This window comes from Carcharodon carcharias, chromosome 8, assembly GCF_017639515.1.
Source record: "Carcharodon carcharias isolate sCarCar2 chromosome 8, sCarCar2.pri, whole genome shotgun sequence".
Lineage (NCBI taxonomy): Eukaryota > Metazoa > Chordata > Chondrichthyes > Lamniformes > Lamnidae > Carcharodon > Carcharodon carcharias.
The window spans coordinates 145976963-145989946 of NC_054474.1; the positions used below are offsets into that span (position 1 = coordinate 145976963).

At 46.7% G+C, this 12984-nt stretch overlaps 1 protein-coding gene across 4 annotated transcripts in view; it reads right to left on the reverse strand.

The window, feature by feature from the left end:
- col5a1 (procollagen, type V, alpha 1) overlaps positions 1-12984 on the reverse strand; it is a 367061-nt gene that overhangs the window by 28373 nt on the left and 325704 nt on the right. For all 4 annotated transcript variants that reach the window (XR_005943793.1, XM_041193587.1, XM_041193586.1 and 1 more), the window contains exons 52-58: positions 10004-10057; positions 9610-9663; positions 5816-5869; positions 5082-5135; positions 807-914; positions 621-674; positions 476-529 (exon numbers count right to left, since the gene is read on the reverse strand). Coding sequence is in view for 3 of the 4 variants with exons in the window: in XM_041193587.1 (XP_041049521.1) it covers positions 476-529; positions 621-674; positions 807-914; positions 5082-5135; positions 5816-5869; positions 9610-9663; positions 10004-10057 (432 nt within the window). In the remaining variant the exon portion in view is untranslated. The remainder of the gene's footprint in view (positions 1-475; positions 530-620; positions 675-806; positions 915-5081; positions 5136-5815; positions 5870-9609; positions 9664-10003; positions 10058-12984) is intronic.

A 12984-nucleotide genomic window follows, 5' to 3' on the forward strand; every position in this document is an offset into this window, starting at 1 on the left:
GTCAGTTAATCTTTGAGAATTCACCCACCACCCTCGTGCTTGCTGAACTGTGATGGCTCCTGGTCTGACAAAGCTTTCAATTTTAAAACTCACCTCATTGTTTTCAAACCCTCCATGACCTCCCCCACACCTCTCCCCATCTCTGTGACCTTCTGTAAACCCCCAACCCTCCATCCTCGATTTTAATCATTCCACTATTGGGGGAGGCCGTGCATTCTGCCGCCTGGTCCTTAAGTTCTAGAATTCCCTCCCTAAACCTCTGCGTCACCCTCTCCTCATGGGTCACCTATCCCAACAAACCCTTGCGTGGCTTCAGTGTCAAACTTTGGTCTGATTTTTATGTAAAGAGTTCACTTGAGAGTGTTTGATGAAGAGCCTGTGATCCAGGCCTGGGCAGGAAGGACCCCATGCGCGTTCAGTGAGACCCGCTCATGCTACATCATCAATGGAAGCATGCCCCACCTGAAAAACATACCTTCTCACCCTTTGTACCAGGATCACCCTTCAGACCTGGCAATCCAGGAGGACCCTTAAAAACAGAACAAAATATCAGTGTGACCATCAGGCTCACCGCCTAACTGGAGAAACAAAGTTTAACTGTGACTGCTTTGTTTACTAACCATTGGGCCTGGTGGACCAGTTGGACCGGGAGGGCCTGGGAAACCTTGCTCACCCTAAATTTAACGAAAGGAAAGTGTGTTAAACAAACCAAAGGTTTCAGGTTGTCAGAGACAGGGATAGGTTACTGAAATAAATGGATTGTAAGAACCAATCGTATTGGTTAGGGGTAGGAGTCCTTTACTCACAACAGGGCCTGGGATTCCTCGCAGCCCCTCAGAGCCCGGTTTGCCTGGAGATCCTTGTGGGCCGACTGGGCCTGTCTTACCAGCAGGACCTTCAGCACCGGGGTCGCCCTGTGGAGAATAAAAGACATTGTGAAGGCTCAGTTAGTTAATGATCATAAGGACATGTGAAATAGGAGCAGGAGGAGGCCATTTGGCTACTCCGGCCTGCTCCGCCATTCAATAAGATCATGGTTGATTCTCTACCTCAACTCCACTTCCCTGCCCGCTCCCCATTTCTCTTTATTCCCTGAGAGACCAAAACTCCATCCATCCCAGCCTTAAGTGTATTCACCGTTGGAGTATTCACAACCCTCTGGGGTAGAGAATTCCAAAGATTCACAACTCTTTGAGTGAAATAATTTCTCCTCACCTCAGTCCTAAATGATCGGCCCCTTATCCTGAGACTGTGCCCCCGTGCTTTAGATTCTCTGACCAGTGGAAACAATCTCTCAGCCTCCACCCTGTCAAACCCCTTCAGAATCTTCTGTTTCAATCAGATCACCTCTCATTCTTCTAAAATCTCGACAGCATAAGCCCAATTTACTCAGCTTCTCAACATAGGACAACCCCCTCATCCCAGGGGCCGATTTAGTGAACCTTCGCTATACCACCCCCAATGTAAGTAAATCCTTTCTTAAATGTGGAGACCAAAACTGCAGACAGTATTCCAGATGTGGTCTGACCAAAGCCCTGTACAATTGTAACAAGACTTCTTTATTCTTGTACTCCAATCCCCTTGCAGTAAAGGCTAACATGTCATTCGCCATCCTAATTGCTTGCTGCATCTACATGCTAACTTTCTGTGTTCTGTTTAAGGGCACACCCAGGTCTCTCTGAACATTGACATCTAAAAGTTTCACGTCTTTTATAAAATATTCTGCTTTTCTATTCTGATTACCGAAGTAAATGCCCTCATAGAATCATACAGCATAAGAAGAGGCCAGACAGCCCATCAGTTCTGTGCCAGTTGATGACAGCAAAATTCTGCGGATGCTGGAAATCCGAAATAAAAACAAAAAATGCTGGAGAAACTCAGTAGGTCTGTCAGCATTAACCTTGTGCCCCATCTGAAAAACATCTGTGGAGAGAGAAACGGAGTTAACGTTTCGAGTCAGTTGGACTCTGCTCTGAAGAAGGGTCATACGGACTCAAAAAGTTAACTGTTTTTTTCTCTCTGCAGATGCTGTCAGACCTGAGTTTTTCCAGCATTTTTGGTTTTAATCTCTGTGCCAGTTCCCATCGCCCTGCAAATTTCCCCCTTCAAGCATTTACCCAATTCCCTTTTGAAAGTTCTTATTGAATCTGTTTCCACCGCCCTTTCAGGCAGCGCCTTCCAGATCACAACGCACTGCGTAAAAATATTCTCCTCATAACAGATTCACGTTCTGTTCCTCATGACTGAACTAAAATGGTGAGGAATGTCTACAAGCCCAAGTTGATTTCAAGCAAGATTTAAACGCTTGCATCGACCTGGTTAAGATAATTAGGCCAATCTGAAAACCTAGACGACTGCAGCTTGCCATAATGTGAGTCAAAGCCCTGGTGAGTATATTGTGAATCCATAAAAGAGCACAGTGAGTGAAAAAAAGAATATCCAGTGTGGGTATTTACAGTGTCAGCAAACAACTGCAGCTCGAACACTAACTCACACACAACTTCACTCAATCAAATCTAAGGCTGACAGATTTTTGTTGGGTAAGGAGGCTATGGGTTATAAACCCAAGGTGGGCAGATAGAGTTAGATGGTAGCTGAGGATTCTGCTTGACCTAAGTGAATGGCAGAACAGGCTCAAGGGCCTGAAAGGCCTCCACCTGTTACTTTGGGAAGAACTCCCGATGTCATCCCACGTCATTTCCATTTTCAGGTCGGCAGGGGGCAGCCGGGTCAGCTGTGCGCCCGCCAACCTGTCAACAGCCTACTGAGGCCATTGAAAAAGTAATTACCATCATTAATGGACCTGCCTGTCCAACCTTAAGGTTCACGGACAGGCCGGGAGTCGTGGTGGGCTTCAGAAAAAGCATGAAACCTCATCCACGGGCGGGATTAGGTTTCATGAGGGTATTTAAATTTTTAATAACGGTTTCAATAACAGTTATGGACATGTCCCAACTCATGTGACAGTGTCACGAGAGGACATGTCAGGGAAATCTTTCTATCATTTGTGCAACAATTTTTAATTTGGAGCCGATCTCCCTGGGGCAGCACTAAGCCTCAGGGAGATGTGTGAGCTCTTTCGTGTGCATAGCGCTTCCTGGCAGACGTTGCGCTGGGCGGGCCTTAATTGGCCCGACCATGTAAAATAGGGGCACCGATCAGAGGCGCGCCTGCCTGTGTCCACTCCCGCACTTCCCCCAGTAATGGGGGGAAAATTTTCCCCTACATTTTTTAATGTTGACATACATTGTGTTACCTGTTTGATCAGGCACCCATAAAGCAGAGAAACAAATGGACACTATTTCAACAGCTGGGTTCAGGCAGAATGTGGTTTGTCAGAGTAAATCAGTGTGACAGACACCTGGGGCCAAAACTCCTGTTATTTCACTTCCATCAATCCACGTCGCTCTCTTTGTTACATTAACCTCATCCAAAGGAGTCTGCTCCTCAATCAGGAGGGTGGAGAGCTATGTACTCCCTATCGAGCTGCCAACAGCTGGATCAGGGCATCAGCCACAGATCAGTGGGCAGCGATCTTGCCTTAGACGCAGCGGTGCCGGAGTTAAAGCCCCACTCCAGGCATTTCAGCACATTATCTAGGTCAACACTGCTGGTGCTGGTACTGAGGGAGTGCTGCACTGTCAGAGGGTCAGTACCAAGGGAGCACTGCACTGTTGGAGGGGCAATACCAAGGGAGTGCTGCATTGTGACAAGGTCAGTACTGAGAGAGGGCCGCACTGTCGGAGGGTCAGTACTGAGGGAGTGCCGCATTGTCAGAGGGTCGGTACTGAGGGAGTGCTGCACTGTCAGAGGGTCAGTACCAAGGGAGCGCTGCACTGTTGGAGGGGCAATACCGAGGGAGTGCTGCATTGTGACAGGGTCAGTACTGAGAGAGGGCCGCATTGTCGGAGGGTCAGTACTGAGGGAGCGCCGCATTGTCAGAGGGTCAGTACTGAGGGAGCACTGTACTGTTGGAGGATCAGTAGTGAGGGAGTGTTGCACTGTCTGAGTGGCCATCTTTCAGATGAATCTTTAAATTGAGGCCCACAGGAGATGAAAGATTTTATGGCACTATTGGATGAGGGGCAGGGGAATTCTTTCTGGGAACTTCCTGCATCAATATTTATTCATCAGCCAATATCAGTAAAAATCAATTATCTGGCCAGAACCTCATTGTATTTCTCTGCACTCCAGCAGAGAGTGCACTTTAACAGGATTTAACTGGCTGCAGAAATATTTGGCTCATCCCAGGGCATGAAAGGTGCAATGTAATATCTTAAAATTTATTCGTGGGATGTGGGCTTCGCTGGCTGGGCCAGCATTTATTGCCCATCCCTAGTTGCCCTTGAGAAGGCGGTGGTGAGCTGCCTTCTTGAACCGCTGCAGTCCTCCAACGAACACTGCTATCTTCCTCTGTAAGTCCTTTTTGTTTTATGCCATTGACAAGGCGGAACAGAAAATAACTGATGTTGGCTGGGCAAGTCGGGAAGATTCAAGCTATCCAAATCAGAATGAAGTTTTCAAATGTAGGATCAACTGGTTAGTCACCACCAACGCAAAAACAGAGCTCAGCTGGAGAGTATCTTCTTGCTCTCTTGGTCAGAGTTTGTTTGGAAAACTGTTTCAAATGTCCCACTTTTAAAAGAGACACCAGCCTCAGGAGCCATCCAGCAACAATTCGCCAGGATGGGTCTGAGTTATGACAAGAGTCAAAGTAAACTTGGGAATATTCCCTGAAGATTAGCCGGCTAAACTAGGACTTGATCAAAGTGTTTAAAATAATGACGGGAATTGGCAAGGTCCAACAGGGCGAAATACTTCCTCAGCTCGGGGATTCAGAACAAGAGGATACAGCCATACAACTCTAACATCTTCACACAAATTGGTGAGAGAATGTGGACATGCAGTCCTATGAGAATGAGTTATTGAAGAGTGGAAATGGGAAATGGAGAGTTACTTGTTAAGAGATGTGGAGATATGGCAGGAACCAGGATTAATAAGAGAACACCCCGGGGTTAATGAGAAGAATACAACATGTCTGATCTCCAAACGGCTTGTTTGTGAATATCTCTCTTCCTTACCTTTGCTCCTTTCTCTCCTTGTCTTCCTTCAGGACCTGCTGGACCATGAGGACCCTAGAAAGCACCAAAAAAACATCTTAAAGGTGCACTCTTTAAGTGAATAGGAAATCACATAAACTGTTGAAAATACTCATGATTCCTTTTAGTGCTTACAGCTGTCACCAAGAGTCTGAATGGTTTTACAGGGAGTGTGTGTGTATGTGTGTGTGCTTGTGTTCGTGTGTGTGTGTTCGTGTGTGTGTGTGTTCACGTGTGTGTGTGTGTTCGTGTGTGTGTGTTCACGTGTGTGCGTGCGTTCATGTGTGTGTGTGTGTTCGTGTGTGTGTGTGTGTGTGTGTTCACGTGTGTGTGTGTGTGTGTTTGTGTGTGTGTGTGTTCATGTGTGTCTGTGTTCGTGTGTGTCTGTGTTCGTGTGTGTCTGTGTTCGTGTGTGTCTGTGTGTGTTCACGTGTGTGCATGTGTTCGTGTGTGTGTGTTCACGTGTGTGTGTTCGTGTGTGTGTTCATGTGTGTGTTCATGTGTGTGTTCATGTGTGTGTTCATGTGTGTTCGTGTGTGTGTTCGTGTGTGTGTTCGTGTGTGTGTTCATGTGTGTGTGTGTGTGTTCGTGTGTGTGTTCGTGTGTGTGTTCGTGTGTGCGTTCGTGTGTGCGTTCGTGTGTGCGTTCGTGTGTGTGTTCATGTGTGTGTGTGTGTGTGTGTGTGTGTTCGTGTGTGTTGCTATGTTTACACTTACCCTCTTTCCTGGAGGACCAGGCGGCCCTGCCTCACCAGTTGGACCAGGGGAACCCTGGAAAAAGAAAGATGACATTAGAATCTTCATTCAAAGTAGGAACATGGGAAATAGGAGCAGGAGGAGGCCTTTCAGACCCTTTAGCCTGATCACTATTCAACCACATTACGGCTACTCTTCTACCTCAACGCCATTTTCCAACACCATCCCCGTATCCCTTGATGTCTTTAATAACTAGAAATCTATCAATTTCAGTCTTGCTCAATGACTGAGCCTCCAGAACCCCCTGGGGTAGAGAATTCTAAAATTCATAACCCTCTGAGTGAAGAAATTCCTCCTCAACTCTGTCCTAAATGGCCTGCCCCTTATTCTGAGACTGTGTCCCCTGGTTCTAGACTCAACAGCCAGGGGAAACGCCCTTGCTGCATCTACCCTAAGTTTCAATGAGATCACTCCTCATTCTCTGAAACTCTAGAGAATACAGGCCCAGTCTCCTTAATCTCTCCTCATAAGACAATCCTGCCATCTCAGGGATTCATCTGGTGAACCTCTGCTGCACTCCCTCTATGACAAGTATATCCTTCCTTAGATAAGGAGACCAAAACTGTACATAATACTCTAGGTGCGGTCTCACCAAGGCTCTATACAATTGCAGCAAGACATCTTTACTCCTGTACTCAAAACCCCTAGTGATGAAGGCCAACAAATTATTTACCTTCCTAATTGCCTGCTGCACCAGCATGTTAGCTTTCAGTGACTTATGGACAAGGACACCCAAGTCCCTTTGTACATCTACACTTTCTAATCTCTTACCATTTAAGAAATACTCTGCACATCTGTTCCTCCTACCAAAGTGGATAATTTCACACTTATCCACAGTATATTCCATCTGCCGTGTTCCTGCCCACTCACTCAGCCTGTCCGAATCCCCATGAAGCCTCTTTGTATCCTCCTCACAACACACATTCCCACATAGTTTTGTGTCATCGGCAAACTTGGAAAGATTACATTTGGTCCCCACATCCGAATCATTGATATTTATTGTGAACAGCTGGGGCCTGAGTATTGATCCCTGCAGTACCTCACTATCATAGCCTACACACGTGAGAATGACCTGTTTACTCCCACTCTTTGTTTTCTGTCTGTTAACCAGTTCTCAGTCCATACAAGTATATTTTCCGCAATCCCATGCAGTCTAATTTTATTTACTAACCTCGTGTGTGGGACCTTGTCAAGAACCTTCTGAAAATCCAAATACACCACATCCACTGGTTCTCCTTTATCTATTCTGCTAGTTACATACTCAAAAAACTCTGACAGACTTGTTAAACATGATTTTCCTTTCATAAATCCATGTTGACTCTGCCCAATCCCACCGTTATTTTCTAAATGTCCAGTTATCACATCCCTTATGATAGATTCGAGCATTTTCCCTTCTACTGATGTCAGCCCAATAGGTCTGTAGTTCCCTGTTTCACTCTCCCTCCTTTCTTAAGCAGTGAGATTACATTTGCCACCTTCCAGTCTGCAGGAACTATTCCAGAAACTATAGAATTTTGGAAGATGATCACCATTGATCACCTATTATCTCTACAGCCACTTCCTTCAACCCTCTGGGATGCAGATCATTAGGGCCTGGGGATTTATCTACTTTCACTCCCATTAATTTCTCCAGTACTACCTGTTTACTAACACTAATTTCTTTTCGCTCCCCATTCTCACTAGTCATTTGGTTTTCGAGTATTTTGGGATGATTTATCTATCTTCCTCTGTGAAAACAGACACACACTGTTTAGTTTCACTGCCATTTCCTTATTTCCCATTATAAATTCTCCTTTCTCTGCCTGTAATATTTGTCTTTGCTAATCTTTTCCTTTTTACATACATATTGATCAGGCCTTTCTCACTGCGCAATACTAGATCTAAAATAGCCCATTCCCTAGTTGGTTCCTCAACATACTGCTCCAGAAAACCATCTCATATACATTTCAGTAATTTGTCCTCCTCAGTATTAATGTTAACCTGGTTTACCTAGTCGGATGTAGATTGATGTTACCCATGAATACTGTATGACCCTTGTTACATGCACCTCTAATTTCCTGATTTATACTGTGCCCTATATTACCACTTCTATTTGGTGGCCTATAAACAACTCTCACCAATATTTACTGCCCCTCGCTGTTTCTTAGCTCTACCCTAACTGATGCTACCTAAATTCTGAGCATCCTTAAACATTCAGTTCCCAGCCTTGGTCACTCTGCAGCCACATTTCTGTAATGGCAATTAGATCATACCTGTTTACTGCTATTTGCGCTGTCAATTCATCTACCTTGTTGTGAATGTTGCATGCATTCAGGTAGAATGACCTAAATTTTGCCTTTTTAACACTTTTCTGCCCTTTGGCCTATTTGATGCTGGCATCTGTAATTGCTGGCAATTTGTAGAACTGCCTTCTGCCTTCTAATTTTGTCTACTGCTTTTCTTCCTACCATTACCAGCTTTGTTTCTCTCCTATCTGAAATCCCTCAGATTCCTACCCCCTTGCCAAGCTAGTTTAAACACTCCCCAACAGCACTAACAAATCGCCATGTGAGGACATTAGTCCCAGTCCTGTTAAGGTGTAACCTGTCCTCCTTGTACAGGTCCAACCTGCCCCAGACCAGTCCCAGTGCCTCAGCAATCTAAAGCCCCCCCACCAACACCATTTCTCCAGTTATACTTTAATTTGCTCTATCTTCCTGTTACTGAACTCAATAACAAGTGGACCTGGGAGCAATCCTGAGATTACTGCCTTTTCTACTGCTTTTCAATCTCTTTCCTAACTCCCTAAAATCTGCTTTCAGGACCTCACCCCTCTTTCGAATGATGTCATTGCTACCGATGTGGACCACAACCCCCGGCTGTTAACCCTCCTCAATAAGAATGTCCTGAAGCCACTCAGTGACATCCTTGACCCTGGCACGTGAGAGGCAACATACCATCCTGCAGTCATGTCTACAGCTGCAGAAACCATCCGTTCCCCTGACTATGGGATCCCCAATCATTATTGCTCTTCTTCCTCCACTCCTATGTGGCTGAGCCACCCGTTGATGCCACAAACTGGGCTCTTGCTACACTCCCCTGAGGAACTACCGTCCTCACCAGTATCCAAATCGGAAAACCGGTTAGTGAGCGAGATGGACCCAGGGGACTCCTGCATTACCTGCCTGCTCCTTCTAGACTGTCTGGCGGTATTGTCCTCTGGTGTGTTACGCAACTACTCAGTGGAATCTGGGCCAAACCTGTGCCGTCTCTCTATCACCTTACTCACGGCACCATGCAAGACTGAATATGATGTTCCTCTACGTCCATCACTGCTACCTCTTACCCCACCCCCAGCATCATGTTCTGTCTAAAGAACCAGGGAACAGATTATTCTTTGTCCTTCATTCTTGGAAATTGACTAGCTCATTGTCTGAATATTTTCACCAGGTTTCTGAACCAGGATGAGTTCTCTGCCCTTCAGATTTGGGATCTTCAGCCTCTAACCCATCAGGGTTTGAGCAAGCTCCTGACTGCCCACCTTTAGTTTGAGTCGAATTCCGGAGGCTTGGTCTGCTTTTCCCATCTCTAACCTGGGATCAGTGAGACTGAGGTGCAGCTCCCTGATCGTGTTGACTTGAACACATTCATGTCTGAATAACCTTCATATCTCATAGCTTCGCCATGGGATCAGGGGTTAATCTCCTGGTTACCCAATCCTCCTCAAAACCCAACTCCATTAATGTGTGTCCTATCTCAGTTAGTTTTCAACTCACAATCTGCCCAGCTTCACCGTCTTCTCCTTTGTCTCCTGAAGGTCCATCTTGACCCTGTTGAAGAATAAGAAAACCATCTTATTAGGGGTTTGTGACTATTTCATATCTTCTGAAGATCATCAATGTATTTGTCCTCTCACATTCAATCCAATCATATCTCCATCTATTAGAACAAACCTTTTTTCATTAATCAATACTATTCAATTCTGAAATTCAGAACATCAGGTCACTCACAACAGAACAACACAGGTTACAAACCACAATATCCAATTAATAGAGAATAGTTATCTGCAGGGGATTGGATTAATGCACTGGAGGCATTTATCAGGAGAGGGTTAATCAATTATTCCACTAAGCAGCAATTCTCTATTAACTAAGAATATCTTAAGCTTACCGGAGGTCCAGCTTCACCAGGGGGGCCAGGGTCACCGGGGAAACCAACTGGACCCTATGAGAAAGGGAAGGAAGAGCAAAATATCAGTGTCAGGTGATCCGAGAGATGAGGAGCGGAGAGAGTCTACAGCAGGGACCGTGTCTTGGGGACTCCAGGTCTGGTTAAAATCCTGTCAATTCTGTCAGGGAGACAGATGTTAGACAGTCTTGAGTCATCGGGTGTCGTAGCTGAGCAATCAGAGCAGATTTTATGAAGTGAGGAGGCAGAGACGTCGGCCTGAATTTTCATTCTTGGGGGCAGGTGACAGAAGTCAGGAGGGGCCCGGGCTGGTGATGGGCCAGCCAAATTGGGAAGAAGTTTGGAGGCACCCACAGGCCTGCTGTGTGCAGAGGCGGGCTGTTTGAAAGGCTCACCTCAGTGATGTGGGACTTCATCCCAGTTAAAATAAAAACACAAAGGCCCTCCGATCCTCACACCTCCTCACCCCCCACACACTCCCCGTGCCCCAACCGTGCCACCTTATGCTCCCAAGCTAAACTATGCCCCTCCACCCACCTCCCACCCCCCCCCCCCATGGCCCCTCATGCCCCCCATGCCAAGCTATGGCACTTCCATGCCCATTGACCCATTGAAACCAATGAACCCCATAGAGACAGTAGCAGACAAAAATGCTTTAAAAAGCCATTCTTTCATAACTTTCCACTATGTTAAAAAGGGTCATTTCACTACAAGGCAATAAAAGTGCCAATCATCCAGACCCTTTAAAGCATCAATAACCAAATCCAAACCCCTGGAAACCACTTAACCTTGTGTAAATAAACATTGTGAAATTTACAGCACAGAGCAGAGAGCCAGAGCTGTCAATCAAGCAATGTTTCTTTGGGGCCCAGCAGTTTCAACAAGAGTAATGATGGTCTGAGCTCTCAGCCAAGCCTCATTATATATGCTTGGTATTAGTGGGCCATGGGAAGAGTGCCATAGTTTGCACTGGGGACCATGAGGGGCCTTGGGAGCTGGTTGGAGGGGGAATAGCTTGATTTTGGGGACATGTAGGATGGGTGAGGGGCATGGGGTCATGCCAAGGAACTCACCTTTTAAAAGGTCGCCTTATGCAGAGTAGAGTTAACAGCTCCTCTGAGGGGCCATGAACTGTCACTCTTTAAAAACCTGGCCCAATTCCATGAAAATTGTGGAAGAGTGGGACATGCCTATCTCCATGAGGGAGCCGGCCAGGTCAGGAATGCCAGCTGCGGACTTCTGACAAGATACAGGGGCTTGCTGAAGATAGAGCAGATGTTTTATAAACGTTCAAAAGACAGTTGACAAAGCACAATCTCCGCTTTAGTCAGGAAGTAGAAGCATGTGGTAAAGGCAAAACACTGCGGAGGCTGGAAATCTGCAACACAAACAAAAAACGCTGGGAAAACTCAGCAGGTCTGACAGCATCTGCGGAGAGGAAGACAGAGTCAGATGAAGAAGAGTCATACAGACTCAAAACGTTAACTCTGTTTCTCTCTCCACAGATGCTGCCAGACCTGCTGAGTTTTTCCAGCATTTTCTGTTTGTGTTGAAGCACATGGTAACATGTGTAACTGGTTAAGGGACAGGAGACAGGGAATGGTGGAGAACAGGTGTTATCCTGGCCAGTGAGTGGGACTGGAATACACAGTGGGATCTCTGAGGGATCGATATTAGGATTGTTGTTTTCCTGTTGGATATAAATGACCTAGACTTGGTACAGGGAGTATAATTTCAACATTTGTGCATCATACAAAAACTTTGCTGTGTCATAAAAAGGAAAGTGCTGGAAATGCTCAGCAGGTCTCGCAGTGTCTGTGGAGAGGGAAACAGAGTTTAACGTCCCTGATTTTTGGTGAAAGGTCATTGATCTGAAATGTTGGGCAGAGTCTTCCAATTGCCCCCAGCAGTGGGGAGCTTGGCAGGCGGGAAACGTTATTTTGACACGAGGCCAGAGATCGGTTTCCTGATGTCGGGATGAACTGTCGGAATCCGGTTCTCGGGGCCTTAGCAGCGGGTTAAAGGCAGGGGTCGAGTCTCCCGATGAACGATGGCAGGAAGCCCTTTTGCATGTGTCAGAATGTCACCTCGCTGGAATTAAGTTCCCCGCCAGTGAGAAATTAAGCGTGTTCACATTCATGACTGCACAGAAATGGCGCGCACTTGATGAGGTAGACTTCCTCCATGGTTAACAGTGAGTTGCCGCTGGCGTCTTTAGGGAGCGTCTGTAAATGCCAGCCTATGCTGGGGATCGGGTGGTGGCAGTGCAAGTTGTGTGGGGGGTGACCAAGGGAGGGAGGACGGGTTAGCGGGAAGGGTGGAGCAGTGGCCGGGCAAAGGTGGAAGGCATAGTACAGGCTGCCTGGGTGCCTTTGAAATATGGTGCCCGGACCTTTGACTCCATGAGTTAACGGTGGGGGTGGCAACTTCCTGCCAGCCCCCACCGTGAGGATTGGCGAGCTCCTCACAGACGCCCATGTACTGAACCGAACAGCACAAGATCACGCGTGGTCAGCCATCCTGCCCCCACTCGCCCCCAGCGGGAATCACTCCCACTTCCGGTCCCCCCGCTGACATAGACTCCAGCATGGAAGGTTCCGGCCATTAACCCTGTTTCCCTTCGCAGATGCTGCCTGACATGCTGAGTATTTCCAGCATTTTCTGTTTTCATTTCAGATTTCCAGTGTCTGCAGTATTTTGTTCACGACGCAGTAAAATATGATCAGAATCAAAGCAGGCTTCAGGAGGACAGAGACTGGAGAAGAGGGCAGACGGCTGGGAGTGACAACCTTGTGGGCCAGTATAATCTAAATGAAACTATTTTGAGGAGCCTGCAGATGCAGAAGGACCTTGGGGGGCATATTCACAAATTCTTGAAGGGGGGGTGGTGCGGGGAGAGATTTACTAGAATGTTCCAGGGATGAGGGACTTCAGTTCACGCAGAGAGACTGGGGAAGCTGGGA